This window comes from Cottoperca gobio, chromosome 17 (genome assembly GCF_900634415.1).
Source record: "Cottoperca gobio chromosome 17, fCotGob3.1, whole genome shotgun sequence".
Lineage (NCBI taxonomy): Eukaryota > Metazoa > Chordata > Actinopteri > Perciformes > Bovichtidae > Cottoperca > Cottoperca gobio.
This window is the reverse complement of record NC_041371.1, coordinates 16,229,705-16,246,801: the sequence shown is the minus strand read 5'-3', so window position 1 is coordinate 16,246,801 and position 17,097 is coordinate 16,229,705. Positions and strand designations below refer to the sequence as shown.

Genomic DNA, 17,097 nt, shown 5'->3' with positions numbered 1-17,097 from the left:
TTGGTTTTCAGGACTAAAATGATTCCCATTTCTTACCTAGGCGATGGGTTTGAGAAGGAACACCAGGGGATGTGTTTGAGATGTTGAGTGTAAAGCTGTCACATATGTTTGGATTTGTACGTGTGATCACGTGTGGTCAGGCTTTACTGAGACACAGTTTCATTCAGCTGATGCTATTACAATGCAAATAGGTTGTCTTTTGTGGGTTTTAGTCCCCCCCCCCCCAGAATTGGGCTGTCATTTGGTCCATTTGTATTCCACTGAAAGCTGGAGCTATTGATGCGGGTGAAGAATTTGAATGAGAGCGGTTGGTACATGGTGTCCTGCCAGCCCATAAGGGGGACTGACATAGAAGGACAGCCACCAGCGAGAGTAGACCACTTTTACTACTCAGGTATAGATGCAGTCATCTAGATCATTCCCACCAAGCCGGCTCACAACCGACTGCCACCCGACTGCCTTCCAAATCCCCGTTCTCCTGTTTCCTCGCATGTCTAGATTCCACTGTAAACACGCCCATTCATTTTCTTGCAGCGTTTCACCATGAGATGTCGCTTCCTTCATAAAAACACATAAACCCGGTAAAGTAAACTGAAGAAACATTTGTCGTTTAGGCCATGGTTTACACACTATGTTTCCCAGTAGTTGCTTCAACTGCAATAATGTTGACGGCCCTTAGTTGTCAAAAGTTATTAATCACATATTTTGAACAGCATAAACCCAGATTTTCAGTGGTGGAATGTAATTAAGTAAATTTATGCAAATAGTGTACTCTACATAACACAGATTAAGCTTCACAACCATTTGTATTCTTAGATGCCAGAGGAAATATTTGTAGCAGTCTACAAAGCAGTCTGACTTTCAGTAAGCACTTCTACTTTAAAATAATGAACTCAGATCAGAGTTTCTATTGGCCCAAAGCTAACGTGGGTGGGAGTAATGCACACCGTATTGTGTATTATGTACTCAGGGTTATAAAGCTACCTAGAAATGGCAAAAAGGGGTTCTGTGCATATTCCATCAATGTGCAGCAAATCTAGAACATCAAACATCAAAGGGAATTAGTCAGCCTTTAATGGTGGAAAGTGATTAAAACATTAACAATAGTCTGAGTCGGAATGGACAAATGCATAAAGCAAATGCAGGTATGGTTAACCCTATGTACCTAAAGATGAACTAAATTTCCTTTTTTATGCAAATACTTTATAAAAAAATGACTAAATAAAGAAGATATGCAATGTAACTACATGAACCATTACAAATATGTAGACATAGACATGTTAGACATCTTTACTGCATATGCTGTAGGCTACTGTGGAAAGCTCAAACCTTTCCTCCCACTGCTTTCCTCCAACAACCTCCATTAATGTTCTCTATTTAAATGCACTGACCACATTTTGCATTTGGAGCATAGCGTTCTAAAAATACGATCCTCAAATTGAGGTCAGCACTTGATCTATGACTGAAAAAAAAGTCAGTCAGGTCATATTCTGAGGCAATGCTGATGTAGAGGCTACACACTTTTTACTGCTAAACATGTTAATTCAAATCTAAATGTAAGTTTTATGCATCAAAACAAAGTATTAACAAAAGTAAAATGAGACGAGTCTTTTAAAAAAAAATCATGGTTTCACCATTCCAACAGAAGTCACTTCCTGTATTATATGAGCCACTGTATGTGTATACTATTGTAGAAATATACTGGCATTTATCTTATCTCTTACTGTGTGAATATAAATGTTATTTTTGTAATGTGCATTATATAACACAGCTGTCTCCCAAAGCCTACGCCTCTGCAGAGATAAGTGCAGCTTTAATTATTCTGTTAATAATACATAGTTCAGTGTATAGTTGCTTATGAATTTATGAGTTCAGCTTAAGTTAAGTACAACAGCGCTCTTGTCCTCTTGAAGGATTTTCAACTAATTATAGAAGATGCGTCTACAAAACTGCGAGTCCATAGGGGATTATCGGCTAATCTGAAAACAAAAAGATTGCTTTATTAGGAAGCAAATGTAATTACAGTGTACCCAGTTCCTACTTTTTTCCACTCTCTTCCACATGTTCCTTTTTGACAGGATTTAAAGACACAAATGTTTGACAACATACAACCTGAGTTTTTTATCACTTTGCATAACATTAACACTTTTCAGCATGTACTGTACGTCTCCATAGAGTTCACGAGTATTCCTTATTACCTTACATATAGAATAAAAAATCTCACTTGTACGTAAAAGATTATTGATTAGATTATTATTATACTAGGTAAGATTTTTTTTTCTAAAGTCTTGAGCCAGTGTTTTGATACATCAATCAATCGACTGAGCAGTGACCGACTTCAAAAAGTTCTTCAAGTCTAGTTTTTAATACAGACGCTCCATGGAGATTGCCAAACATAATATCCTCCCTGCTAATTATCGTGTGAGCAGTGTCAGCGATGTATGATGGATGGTGCGTTTAATGTGGTACAGACACTTTGAAGTGATGAAGATAGCAGCTTACTCGACAGCTCTGGACCCTCTGTTTTCCGCTCCGTCTCTCCCAGCTGGCGTCACTGCAGAATAATAGAGGCAGAGCACTGCCGCACTCGCCTGAAGACATCCCAACTCCAACCTTATTGTCTGTCATGTTCGCAACTGAATTAAAGGCACAGAGGAAGAAAGATGATTATTGAAGTTGTTGTTGCGAGGAATCAAGTGGGATTTAATGAGATGATCTTCACTAAGATGTAACTGACAGACAGGAGCACTGCACAGGAAAAAAAGGACTTAAGAGAAAAAGAGGTGTTCCAGGAAGCAGTGTTCACCGCTATGTATGACAGGCACTTGTAAACCCATCAATTCTAATTCCAGCTGTGACAGAGACACTAACAATGAGCATATGCAAGGGTTAGAAATGATTTATGTCCATATTTTAGATAAAACATTTTAATTATATACACCTTAAAAAAAAATGCCAATATAGAAGTGAAACTGCAAAAGAAAATGATCTTCAAGTTGGCATCACTTTCTATGAAGACCACATCTATAGTGCATTATGGAATGTTCATAGTCAATTAATGCTTTTATAACATTTTGCATTCATAATAACACATAATGCTTTCTGAAGCACTGTATACATGTATAACAGTCATAAAGCATTATAAATGTGAAAAAATGATTAAGTGTCTTATAGATGCTCTTCACTAGTTATACATTACAGGTGGACTGATGGGGCTTATAATATATTATCAGAATCAAAAATCATTTATTAGTCTCACAACGGGGAAATTTACATCGTTACAGCAAAGAACATATGAGAAAAAGAACATATGAGGTAAAGTGCAGAGCGCACGATAATTAAATAAAAATAATATACAATAGTACAAGTACAAGCGTTTGAGTAGTTGATAAATTATGACTGTATAATCACTTACATTTGATCTGGGATTAAACTCCATATTTAATTCAAGGCATGACTGGTGCAAAAAAAATGCTTCAGTCTAACCTTATTAAATCGTAGAAATCCCTCATAATGCACTATAGATGAGGTCATCATAAAAAGTGTTAACTTTAAGTCAAACGTATTTCCAATGCATACTGAATATATGAATGGGAGAACATTTTGATGCTGCAATATAAGAATTATAAAAATATAAGAATATTAGAATCTATATTTAGTGGGAGATGTATACAATTTGAATGGCTGTTATAGTTATTTCAGCGCCTATGTTAACAGGTTAGAGCAGACAAACAACCCGCGTTAGCAGCGCGGCTCGGCTCCGAACCACCAACCTTCTCTCCTAGAGATTCAAGGTCTCGACTATTTTTTCCATGTGCCTCGTGCGGTTCACAGCAAAAATAAACCGTGACAATAATCTTGTGTTAGTATATTGACGTAGCAGCACCATTTCTACAGTTTAAATGTCTGTAGAATATATATGTTATAGACATGAAATACACTTTTATTCTGAAATATTAGCAGGACAGTGTTGTGAAAGTGCAGTGACTTGCAGGGCTCTAAAAATTAATAGAGTATGGGAATTATGAAAGGCAAACTCAAGGTAGAAAGAAAGGGGCTGGCAGTAAAGCAGCGCCTGAGCAGCACAGCAGCAACAGCAACGCTGCCTGTGTGGACACCACATGTGTGAGAGATGCAGCAGTTCAAGGAGGCAGCCTTGACACGCACGGTCGTTTTCCTTCAAAACGGGTTGGGGGGGCTGGGTCCAGGGTATCCCACTGTCATTCAGGATAGAACAGTTATATCCTGAATGACAGTGGTACATCCTCCCTGGACATTTTTGGTCATAAACCATCATTCTGTGAGAGACATAAATGTCTGAACCAAATTTTATGGCAATCCTTCCAATAGTTGTCCAATGGATGGATTTCATTTTGGATTGCTGTGGCTCAGAAGCACAGGGTGGTGTGATCTCTGGCCCATGCAGTCTACATTTTGACTGAACCTCAAAGGCTTTGAGTGTGCGTGTGAATGTTTATCGCTCCTGATGAGCAGTTGGCACATTGTATGGTAGACTCTGCCACCTGTGCATGAGTGTGTGTAAAAGAGTGAATGCTGTGTCGTAAAGCACTTTGAGTAGGTTGCTAAGACTAGAAAAGTGCCATATAAATGCAGTCTGTTTACCGACATTGTTATCCCTAGCTTGTCTTAAACCAAAAAACACTTGTCTATCCACTAGACTGGAACCTATATGACTCAGACTTTTTAATATCCCATGTCCTTGTAGGGAGTTAAATGAACAGGCCTCAGCCAGCCAGTCACTTAGCTGTCACCTCTGCTTGATGATGTAATGAATCACTAACTTAGCCCAGAGATGGACATTTCAGGGTGGTGCGGCCACCCATTATGGAAAAAACAAAAACGTTCCTCTTTATCTGATCAATTTTGAGTGAGCCAAATTGTCCATAAATTTGGTAAACGCAGTCATAAACGTCAGGAAATGGAGGAAAACTGACAGACAAATTCCTCCAGCGTGATGGCAGTGCTAATGATTACTTCTGAGAGTGTGTGAGGAGAGAGAGGATGAAATAATGCTCAGGGAGTGTTAAAGGCAGATAACAAAATTGATTTGAAAACAGAAAAAAGAATATGAACGAGGCGGAAGGTGGTAACTGGATGTACATGAATGTGTATGTGCCACTATGTGTGACTTCATCAGTCATCTTGGCAGCCATATTGGAGCACAGTAGTTTTGAATAACAGGTTGGAATTCCATATTTACAAAAATTAACAATAATTGCGTCATTGTGTGTGATTTTTTATTTGAAATTGAACCTTTTAGCTTACAAATTGGGGGTTTTAAGTTAACTTATCTAACCTGTTCTCAAGTCCAGGGCTAAAGATTCGGTCAATTTAATTTTGGAAACTGAGCTTTCTTGCATTAACAACCTTTACTCAAAATGTAATTGACTTGACTTGGCAGGTTTTGTCTCTAAGAGCAGCTGAAAAGAGACACAATGTGTTCTGGCGGAGAAAAACTGTATTGAGCTATTTTTCCAGTGCACACATTAAAGAGCATACCGCTAAAATGTTGCCACTTGTATCCTGTGCACTCTGCATTGTTTGTCCTTCAAACAATGAACTCTGCACATACTGCTCAGTGTCGCTTTTAATGATTTGTGAAGATCAGTAGAGGTGACATTAAACAAACACTAAAAACAGACCATCTGAGAAATGTACCCAGCAAACAGAGTCATAACAAAGTTAATGTTGCCCTTCTAATTTAGCCTCATGTACATACAGAGAGGCTACAGAAAGAGATGAGGGAGAAAGAGGCGCAGAAACAGACAGACAGGAAACAACTTGTGAGAGACATTGAGACAATCCAGACTCGCTGGTCCATAAGAAAAAGATCACACCGCGGGAAAGAGGCAGACATACACAAAGAGAAGGATGGAGAAAGACAGACCATTATGTCATCTGGGATCACTGAGTACTGTAATAGGCTTGAATCTCATCAGTTGGGCTCAGCTCAGGTCGGCTTGGCTGCAGATTTCTTCGCTGTCTCCCTGCCAACAACAGCACATGGGAATATGATTCTCCAGCAGACCCAGAACAAGCCTAGGAGGTCTCACTTAGCTGGCTTTGGGAGAAAAGGAAATAATAGGTTCAAGTTTCCCAGAGGCTTCATACTGGCATAATATTTACCAGTGGTTCATAATGGAACTCCAATGATCTGAACACCGGAACGCTCTTGGCAAACCCAGTACAGAGAACAAGCTGTGTCTTTTGTGCCGATATTATTCTCAGTGTAATTTACTCAAACGGTGCCCAATGTTTTTACACAGGAGATTATACACACGTGCTTGTGAAATTAGCACCATTTGAATGACTTTTTTCATCGCTTTGGCTGGGGCAGTAAATGGCCATGTGTCTATTACAACAAAGTTGATGCTGTTCTGACTAAGGTACCCATCAGGGAAAACTTAGCTCTTTTTTAAAAGTTTTAGAACAGCATGAGGCCAGTAATGCCAGGCACATTTTCTTAAATTACACCTCTGGGATATTACATTTATAAACCCAGAGATTTGTAATAAAATCTAAAACTTACATATGTGAAATAAAAGCACCTGATACACTGATATTAAATGGCAAAAAATAAGAACTGTCTCGTGTTTTAATATGAAATTTCTTCTTGGAAAAGCATGCAGTACGATGTAGGATTTACTCAGAATGAGTTTAAAGACTAGACTGCATTACAAACTGATAGAGTTGGAAAGATATGGACATTTACCACGCATGTCTAATGAAAGTGTGTGCACCTTTTTATTTATCAATTATTGTTTTGTAACCTGTGGAGAGCTGCCATTTTTAAGGGTCTGTGTTTCAGTTTGACCTCAATCATTCTATGCTTATGGGTTTGACTGACATGTTGTTATAGGTGGCAGATGTGATATTAGGTTTGTGTTAAATGACAGTGACTTTGACAACTGAAATAATTTATTTACATTAAACCTTACATTTTAGCAGTTGTTTGGTTTTGACACAAACTTGCTGCGACAGCTGCAGAATTTGCTGTGAATTGCATCCATAACTGTTTTTTTTAGCTTTTGCATCACAGAGATAAAACCTCTCACCATTTTACCACATGCTCTCATTGGTCTATTCAGTTTGTGATTATGGATTTTCTGTTACCTTGTTTGGGCTTTTAAAGAAAGAATTACGACATAAATGATAATGCCCATCTGTACGTGACACCATACTGTCAATTGTCAGATAACTAGTGTTTCGAAATGACAATGGTGCAAATAATGCTACTTTGAATACGATTAACTTTTTTAATGGTGAAGTGAATGAGTATAACCGCATATTAAAGCACAGGTGTTTACTTTGTAATGGCAAATCATTAGAACATAACTGCTTTTTTTTGACACATTGTGTTGTAATGACACATGAAACTCCCCCGGTTATTATCTCGGCATGCCACTGGGGATAAAGTAGACTGTGATGAATAGGTTTGCAGTGCTCAAAAAGGGTATTGTTCACATAAAAATGACTAGAAAGTGTCTAATTGTGTTATATTTTCTCTTTCTCCACCTTCCCTTTCTATGTCCCCGTCTCTGTAGATGAATTCAAAACCCTTCTGAAGCGCTTGCCCACTGACCGGTTCTTGAATGTGTCCATGATTGCCAAGTTCTGGACGGCTGACTTGTCTCTCCAGAAGCGCTATGCCCAGATGGAGTCCAGCACTGCCCTGGTCCTGAGCAAAGCCCAGAAGGTCGTCAGGAAACTGTTCACCCTGAGCAAACGCTGCCCCAAACATCCTCGCATCAGTCTGCCCAGAGAGAGGTAACTCACTGGGATACATTGACAGAAAGAAGACATAATTTTTTTTATATCTGGCTGCTTTGTGCTGATTCATTACAGCTGTAGGTTCTCTAACAGCCCACCTCCAAGGGGGCAGACTGGGAAAACTATGAGATAAGACAGTCTCTAAAGAGCTCAATTTAGCAAAACCCGAAAGGTTCTACAAAGAGAAAGGTGGCAAACATGCCAGAGGTGCACACAATTGCTGAATCCCATCCAAAACATTTGTAGATTGTGATTTCAGCTTTCGGTTATCTCTGCTGTCAACAGATTGTATAGTACAGTAGTAAATATATCTAACTGTTCAAAACTGTTGGCCATTGTGAAAGGTTGAGTAGTAGCAACACTACAGAGATAGCTGTACCCCGCACGCATGTACTTGAATGGAGCATCTGTATCAATGACCCTCAACACTCCCAGATGGAGTGGCCTAGAAGAAATGCATTCAGGAATAATCATCAACATTTTATACTGTTTCAATACTGTAATGACTCTAGCTGTTAGTGAAAGCTTTTACATGTGTTGTAGCCTGACAGGTAGTATTGTTTTTTGTCTTAGGGATGTAAACTAATACTAATACAGAATAGAATGAATGATAGAATGACACAAAGAATGACACAAAGGTGCAGGTGTTTAGAAACATACCTCACTGCTACTGCAGCTGAACAGACAAAGAATAGAGCACCACTGTTGTTGAAACCATCTCCTAATAATTTGACAGGCTAACTGACTCCCTTTGCCTGAGTCAATTCTATACCCATGGTTGACTTCTTAGCAAAATAACCATACAAGCTTCACTCAGCTGTCACTACGTGGCAGTTGTGTTGCCGTGCCGAAGGGAAAATGAAGACAAGCTTGTGAAAAGGAGGTGTTAAGAGAAGGGAATGGAGGCTGGGAAAGATGGATGTGAGTAACCAGAGAGAGAAAGAAAGACATAGACGAAAGAAAGAAAGTAAGAGAATGTGGGAATTCGAAGAGAGATGTGACGGCGGGATGGACACTGAGAGAGAAAGAAAGGGAAAGTGTGAGAGATGAAGGGTATAGTTACCGGAGGTTGGAGGTCTTTATGTGGTAAAGTCTGTAGTATTGTGGAAGGCTGTAATCAAGTCTTCTCCTGGACCGACAGCTCGGCACTTGTTTACAGAGGACTTTAATTTCCCTGACAGTCCTTTCCCTCTACCCATCACACCATCTCTCCATTCTCGCACTCTGCCTCACTTTCTGTCTCCAGTCACCTTTGTGTGGCCTTGCTTTCTCTCTCTGTCTCACCCCCGTCACTCAGTGTCTTAACCTAGTTTGTACCAGCAACAACAAGTTATCAGGGGCTGCTCAGCTGCAAAAAGCTCCCTATTTTCTTCTGCACAAATCCATTTGTTTTATCATCATTCATTTTTGTCTATTTACATAGGCCTGAGGGGAAGGAATAGCTGGAGCACTTGGGCAATGTTGTGTGTGTGATTTCCTGAACTTAGCCTGGGGATAGAATCTCTGCAGAGCCAATTTTCAGTCTGAACTTGTTGCTGCTGTTACCGCGCCAAAGTGGATGGTAATTTATGTATGTCTGCATTTTCATCTCTATTGCAGTTATACTGAACACCTACCCTATAAAAAAAATTGCCACTGAGAGACAATCAAATTTTTAAGTAATATGGAGCAGACTGTAAATTAGCTTTTCACCTATGGAGAATAGGATACATACGGGGTAAACAGCAGTGTGGTCAAAGGAAATCCTTATTTAGGGCTCTTATCCAAGATTTTCATGAAAATTGTTTCTTTAAACTTTAGCTTTTCACTCAGTGTATGCCTCTCAGATCATTTTAAAAGGCAAAAGGATGAGATTAGGAGGAGCAATGTAAAATACAGAAACACTGCCACCCCTCACTAATAATAGAAGAATAATAGAACTGACAGGAGCTGGCAAAGTACTTTAAAGTGCATCAAAGTCCACATAGATATCGGTTTGGGTGGGTGGGGTTGGATGGATCAAACAAACACAGGACTTTCACCCTGGAGACCGCTGTTTGTGTCCCATGTGAAACCAAAAGTCAACGCATTGACTTATTTCAACTAGTCTCAACAACTATGTTGCGTTTGTAACGTACTTAACCTAAGTACGTAACTTAAGTTAGGTAACAAATGTACTCATTTCGACCTAGTCTGACTCACCAGATGTATACTGTTACAAGGGCACCGTCGCTGCTTCCTTTGCTTATCGCTGCCCAAGACAATTGTGATTGGTTTAAGAAATACAAACAAGCCAGAGTTTTTTTCACTCTTACCAGAATAATAATTAGTGGAGCAAGATCGCTGTGGAGATATGCAATACTAATTTTAACCCAAACCAACATTAACCAGTGGTTTAAGACTGTAACTGCTTCACTCAGGAGTGGAGAGATATTTCCATAGCAGTACAACCAATCCAATCATACTTCCAGACCAGTGTGACACACACCAATAACAAGCATTTTTTTTTTGTTTTCACCTGCTCCAAACAAATAGGGGGAAGTACTTCACCTCTACTACTGGATCAATTCATAAATCATCAAAACCAACAGTTTTATGTTAACATGTTTATATTTTAGTTTAGTAGTTTGTCATAATTATTGTATTCTTTATACTTTGTATTGTATTCTACAGCTATATATCTCTCTCTTCTAGTGTTGATATATTTACTGTGTATCTTTTACACCTGTGTAAATATGTTATTTTGTCAGTCAGTCAGTCCATTAAACCAGACTGCTGATCTCTGAGTCTCAGATATCTATGTGTTTACTGTGGTACTGGAGGCTGTACGGTTCGTGTAACGTTACGTTTTGATAGTTTGTATGTTGGCTTGGGTCCGGGCGGCAGAGACGCAGGAACAAAACGAGGTTTTTGTTTCGTTCTACTCACCGGAATAGTAGCCTACTGCCTCCCGGAAGGGTAGCGTGCAGTCGCTCCGGCGTCTCAGAAAAAGCTGGCGAATATCCCAGCACGGGCATCACAGTGGGCTGATCGAGCGCTAGGTCTAACCTGTGTAACGGAAGCAACATAAAGTTTGACGGTCAGGCGGGGAGTCGGCTAAATTGGTGCTAAGGGAAGTCTCCCAGCCACCGCACACTCTACTCACGGCCAAGCAGCCTCCCACTGATCTGGAGGATGAGGCGACGGTGCTAGCCGTTTTGTCATTTCTGCCACTTAGGATTTAATAAAAACAAACGTACATCACGTGCAGGGATCATGGATGTAATGTTGACAAGCCTTGAGTCTAGTCAGGCAGCTATACTTCTTCTTTCACTGTTGCCTACTGAGGACCGACTCATTATTGCTTTTAGAGGAACAACTGGTATTACAGTGTATAAGACTGGACGGGCCACAGCTAGTCAGTTAGCATGCTAAAAAAACAGTAGATATCTCTGCAACACAATACATAGATGTCTTTTATGTAACGTCAACATTGTTACCTCTTCGCATATGTCAATAATGGGAGTTCATTTAATGTCTTAAGTTACACATTGAACCTTTAACCACGTATTTAGCTTCTCTGACTCCAACATCATCCCAACCAAATGGAACTCTGCAACTGATCAAATGTACTGATATTGTTAGTGAATCAAATGGAAAGTAAAAAGCTTTATACTTTTCCTTAAACCTATTAACATTTTGACAACCGAACCATACCACACAGTGATGCTGGGTATTTCTGACATGAAACAAGCTGTTATCTTCTCTGTGTTGGAACATGCTGCTTTATAAATGACACATTATTGTGTTTTTTCTCTCTTCTCTGCAGGCCCGTTGGGTTTTGGTTAAACAGGGCTCAGTCTCTGCTCTACTGCAATGAGCACGGTGTGCTGGGCTCCTTCTCTGAACAGGTGAAGAGCTGCAGCTGCCTCGGGGAGCAGCCCACCTGCCAGGGAGTCATTCCCTGCATTGTGGGCACCTCTACCACCTCCTGCTCCTCCTGTGCCACTGACAACACAACCCGTTGTGGAGCCTGTCACCATGGCAACCTCCTCCATCTTGGTTCCTGCCGGCCGAGCATCGCCGCATCCCTGGACCACTATCTGAACTTTGACTTGGACATGCCTGATGCTGAGGTTCTCAAAGCTTCTCATATATATACATATATATATATTCCATTAGTTATCAAAGCTCTGTGGAGCAAATAATACAGTCCCCCTGATTACACTTTAGATCATGACACGAATGAAAGGACACATTGATACTGGTTTATTTGTGCCTAGACACAAACATACCTCCAATAACAATAATAATAATAACAGCGCATGAAAATACAGCACAATATGGCAAACTGTTCATATTGTAGTTTAACATGAATGCCCCGTAGTGCAGCAAAATGCCACAATCTCTGACAGTCACAAAAATGTATATTTTTTTATGCTGTTAAAAATGTTATACTGTCAGTGTATTTCTACAACATTAATAGGCCATTCCACAGTGTTTACACATAAAAGTCAGTGTACTATTTATGATGATGTCATCAGGCTATCATTATCTGTCTGCTTGTAATGAGTGATTGTGATCTCACAGTTCTTTAATCCCTCTTCAGGTGAAGTACCTGCTTCAGCGGTTGGACAGCAGAATTGAGGTCCATGCCATTTACATCAGCAACGACGTTCGCCTGGGAAGTTGGTTCAATCCTGCCTGGAGGAAGAGAATGCTGCTGACACTCAAGAGTAACAAAAATAAGTCCAATCTCATCCACATGCTGATGGGCATTTCTTTCCAGATATGTTTGACTAAAAATTCAACACTGGAGCCCGTACCTGCGATTTATGTCAATCCTTTTGGGGGAAGTCACTCAGAGAGCTGGTTCATGCCAGTGAACCAGCCTGACTTCCCTGACTGGGAGAGAACTCGACTGGACGCCGTCGTCACGGCTCAGTGTTACAACTGGACGCTGTCTCTTGGCAACAAATGGAAGTCCTTCTTTGAAACAGTGCACATCTACCTGCGAAGCCGCATACTCACAGATGATCCAACAGTGAATGAAACTCTCTTCTATGAACCGTTGGACCTGGACGACCAGACGTCCAACCTGGGGTATATGAAGATCAACACGCTGAAAGTGTTTGGATACAGCCTGCACTTTGACCCTGAGGGCATCAAGGATCTGATTCTCCAGCTGGACTACCCCTACACACAGGGTACGCAGGACGCTGCCTTTCTGATGTTGTTGGAGATGAGAGACCGGATTAACCGGCTGTCTCCACCAGCACCGCAGCCGCTGGACCTGTTTTCTTGTCTGTTGCGCCACCGGCTCAAGTTGTCAGTCGGAGAGGTGACACGCATCAAGGACTCTCTGCAGATCTTCAACTCCAAGCTTCCCAATGCTTCTCCTGAGCCTGAACTGGCCCAACTGTGCAGCTAGCTAGCTTAGCACACAAGTCAGGTTCAGGAGTGATGCTACACATAGCAATTAGAGTTGCTGATAGACTGAGCAGGCGAGGTCCTACTAAAGTAGCCTCTTGGACCCTAATCCTCTGGATTAATAGAACATCCAACTCTAAAGGCTGACTGCTGGGCTTTTCTTATGGTCACTCTTGGCTAGTTTTCTGGTTTCACATTTTTTATCAGACATTGCCACCAGAGCCCCGTGATGAACAGTGGAGTCACGTTGTGAACTTTTGGGAGAACAGTTGATACTTGGACTCAATTTCAGAGGCTCTAAAGTACTAGCCTGGAGGCTTACTTTTGCTATTACCTGCCCTACCTTTGGCAAACTGTACAACTGGATGAAGTAAAGAGAATGTCTTACAACAAGTTTTGTGATTTGGAACCTCAGAGAGCCGATGTCATTAATTATACCTAAGACATCAGCCTTGCAAAGATAAAGGCGGTTTTGATATGTAAAGAGGAACTCTTAAGGGGTCTTCAAAAATGAAGAATGAGAAGATTTCCTCTTTTCTAACCCTATTTTCTTTGGCTATAGAACAATCCCGGTCAAAGGGAACATGGGATAATATTATATATGTGGTAAATGAGTTATGTTATGCTTAACAGTTTAAAATTTGATAATCCTGAACCCTGTTACTGTCTTTGAATATTTCTTTTTAATCCCTGCCTTCCATTTTATCTGGCATTTGAAAACTTGTAAGTACAGTATCTATGCTTAACATCTGAGTGAGAAGCCTGTTAGTGATGTTCTGTCCTTGGTGGTGTGTCTATACCAAAAGAAGGTGAACACATTGGCAAACTGAATTGCGAAATATCTTAAATGTTGAGTTATATTTTTGAGCTGAAATTCATCAAGAAGTCTTCTAATGTGGTTACAAAAAGGTCTGAGGATTCTGCGCTGTAAATAATGCTCCATCTAACCCCAGGTGTGGACAAGTGCACATTGCTTTTTAGATAACCGAGTGCAAAGACCAAAAAAAATGTTTATAACAAAACAAACTCATGCCTTATATGGAGAGTCAATGTTAAGATAAGAAGCACATTTAGTTTTTGTGTTTGATTTCCCAGCGAAGGGTGTATTGCTTTTTATATTTCAATATTTCTACCAAGACAGAACAACAGACACATTCTCCAGAATACGTGATAATGTAGCTTTTCCATGTAAATGCCAATCACACTTTCTGCAGTTACTTGTTTTGATTTGGTGTTGTGAAACTTTGAGTCACTATTCACAGTGCACACCAGTACTTTCATACTGTAATTGTTCTGCAACTGAATGAACCTGGTGGATTTTATTATGGTTTTAAAAAGGTTTTCAATGCTTTGGTTTAGTCTCAGGTTAATGAAGCATTTTTTCTTTTCTTTAAATGTGAGTCCAATGTTAGCTGCCAGTTACCACGGTGACTGGAGTTACACGGTTTCTGCAGGGCAGTGATGGTATTCTGGAGAGCTGCATACTTACCAGGATGATACTTGATATGATTCTGCATTTACTTCACTAATTTCTCACTGAAAGTCAGTAAACCTTGTATGTCATTTTCAGCAGTTCTTCTGTGCTCAGCTTGCTTAAGTAAAAACAAAGTGGTTTATCTATTTGGGATCCTTTTTCCTTGTTTGCTTTCAACTCTCACTGTTATAACATGTGTACTATGAAAGCTTATCGATATATATTATAGAACAGGCTGTCTTTGGTGTGTATACAACTCATATTCAGAGTTGACACAAGGCCAGATTTACTAAAATAAATAGTGCAGTGCAAATGTGCGTAAGTAGAGGAGGATGATGGTGTTGATACAACTGATGTTTTACTAGGCAAATTAAGATTGCTAATCAGAAATCACTCATTTGCCAGTTTATTGTATCTAGCTTAAATAAATGCAGTCATTTCACAGGCTGTAGTTTGTAGTGCTCTTGAATTGTATTATGTTATAGATCAAGAAGTTCAATCAACACCTTTCTTAAACAGTTTCAACAAATACTGAACATTACAACGCAGGATGTATTGCACGGCTGTTGTATTGCACTGCATCCAATTTAGGTTGGTGTACCTAATAAACTGGCAATTGTGCATTTCACACTTTACACTCACTATGAACAACAGTAAAAATGTATGACGCAGGGACATGGACAGACATTTTGAGGGTCAGTTGGTCAAATGTTTTGTATTGTCTCCATGTCTCCTCCTGCTGTTGGCGCACTTTATAGAAGTGTAGCTTTCAAAGTTGCTCTTTGCTTTGGAAAATCTAGGAAGTTTAAAGACAGAACAATAAAAAAAGGTTTAACCGCAGTAGAAATCCAGTAAACACGCAAAAGTGATATGCAGGTATGATCACATGCTTCTCTTCTCAGCCCAATCACATAATGTTATTGTCTAAACAAAAAAAATGTATTTAGTGTAATAGCAAACATTTGGTATAATAATATCAGAAAAACACTGACAGCAGCTGTTTTTAATAATTACACTAATCTGATAATATATACTGTATATTAATTTCAAAAAGAGGGCAAAGATCAGTGACTCAAGCCTCTTTTTACCTGGTTCGAAGAATATTAAATGGGTACTGTTTTGTGTTTTAGATTCAGTCTCAAGCCCATCCACACTTGGTTTTGACTGAAATTCAACCTCCATTTACTGTAGATCTTGATCTTGACTCAATCTTAAAACTGCTCAGACTGGTATTCAACTTAAGTAGTCTTGACTATGGCAGCTCTCTGGATATTTTTGTGGTTTTGTAGCTAATTCATATTTGTTTTCCTTACTACGAGCTTCCTTGGTGCACCCATTTCACATGTTATCAGCCCATTAAATGGCCATTATCAGTTGTAATCACTTCTATTATACAGTGTTGCCAACTTGCCGACTTTCTCGCTAAATCTAGCAACTTTCCAAACCCTTATGGCGACTTTTTTTGTCAAAAGCTACTAGCAACAAATCTAGCAACTTTTTATTTTAGGAAGTGATGGCCTATTTCAATGGCAAAATAAATAAAAAACAAAAATCAACAGAAGAAAGTTTATTTGTAGTTCTAACCATATTTAGGGTGTTTTTTTACACACTTTTTGTCTCTCCCACGACATTATTCATCTCTCCTACAGCGTCCATTACAATAACATGCAAATCGCTGAGTATCCAAATTAGGCGATGACGTCATTTGGCGACTTCTAGCGACTTTTAGGACAGCCAATAGCTACTTTCATTACTGAGTTGGCAACACTGCTATTATAATGTTTCGGACAGGACAAACTGCCCCTACCCGCATGTTGTGAAGTCACAGTTTTAACCACGTGATTAACGTTGTTTTGGGTTAAAATTTACTACGTAACTTAATTTACGTACCTAAGAAAAATACGTCATGTAATAATAATAAGAGATAAAAACAATGAGAGGGAGAACAGACAAACAAAACCAGACATATAGTGTAGACACAAAACAAAGAGCAATCCATATGAAAAGTTTGATGATCCCCATGGTGATGTAGAGGGTCAGAAACAGTATGATCCAGCAGTTTCATAGTCCAGGTGATGTCGAAGAGGCTACGAAACCAGCCGGGCAGAGGGGTCGAGTGTGTTAGCTGTAGCCACAGACTGCAGGCTACACCCAGGCGGGGAGACCGGGGCCCAGCAGCAGGTCAGCCGGTTAGACGGTGGGCAGGGACACAGTGATGGGGCAGCCTCCGTGTTAGCGATACACCACAGGAACAACCTTGAGCCACGGAACACGGTAGGGGCGCGGCAGCAACTTGCCAGCAGTCCCTCCACCGATATGGCACATGTAAGTTACATACATTATGTAAGTTAACTTATGTGATGACTTTTGGTTTCACACAGGACACAAACAGCAGTCTCGTGGGTGAGAGTCACTGTTTGACACATCCATCCACCCTGACCTCC

General features: G+C 40.0%; 1 protein-coding gene across 1 annotated transcript in view; it reads left to right on the top strand.

Annotated features, from left to right (window-relative positions):
• The window catches only part of brinp2 (bone morphogenetic protein/retinoic acid inducible neural-specific 2), a 188,085-nt gene extending 172,985 nt beyond the window's left edge, over positions 1-15,100 (top strand). The window contains exons 7-9 of the mRNA XM_029453600.1: positions 7,566-7,788; positions 11,579-11,885; positions 12,359-15,100. Coding sequence (XP_029309460.1) covers positions 7,566-7,788; positions 11,579-11,885; positions 12,359-13,180 — 1,352 coding nt within the window. The 3' untranslated portion in view covers positions 13,181-15,100. The remainder of the gene's footprint in view (positions 1-7,565; positions 7,789-11,578; positions 11,886-12,358) is intronic.
• The last annotated feature ends 1,997 nt before the right edge of the window (positions 15,101-17,097 follow it).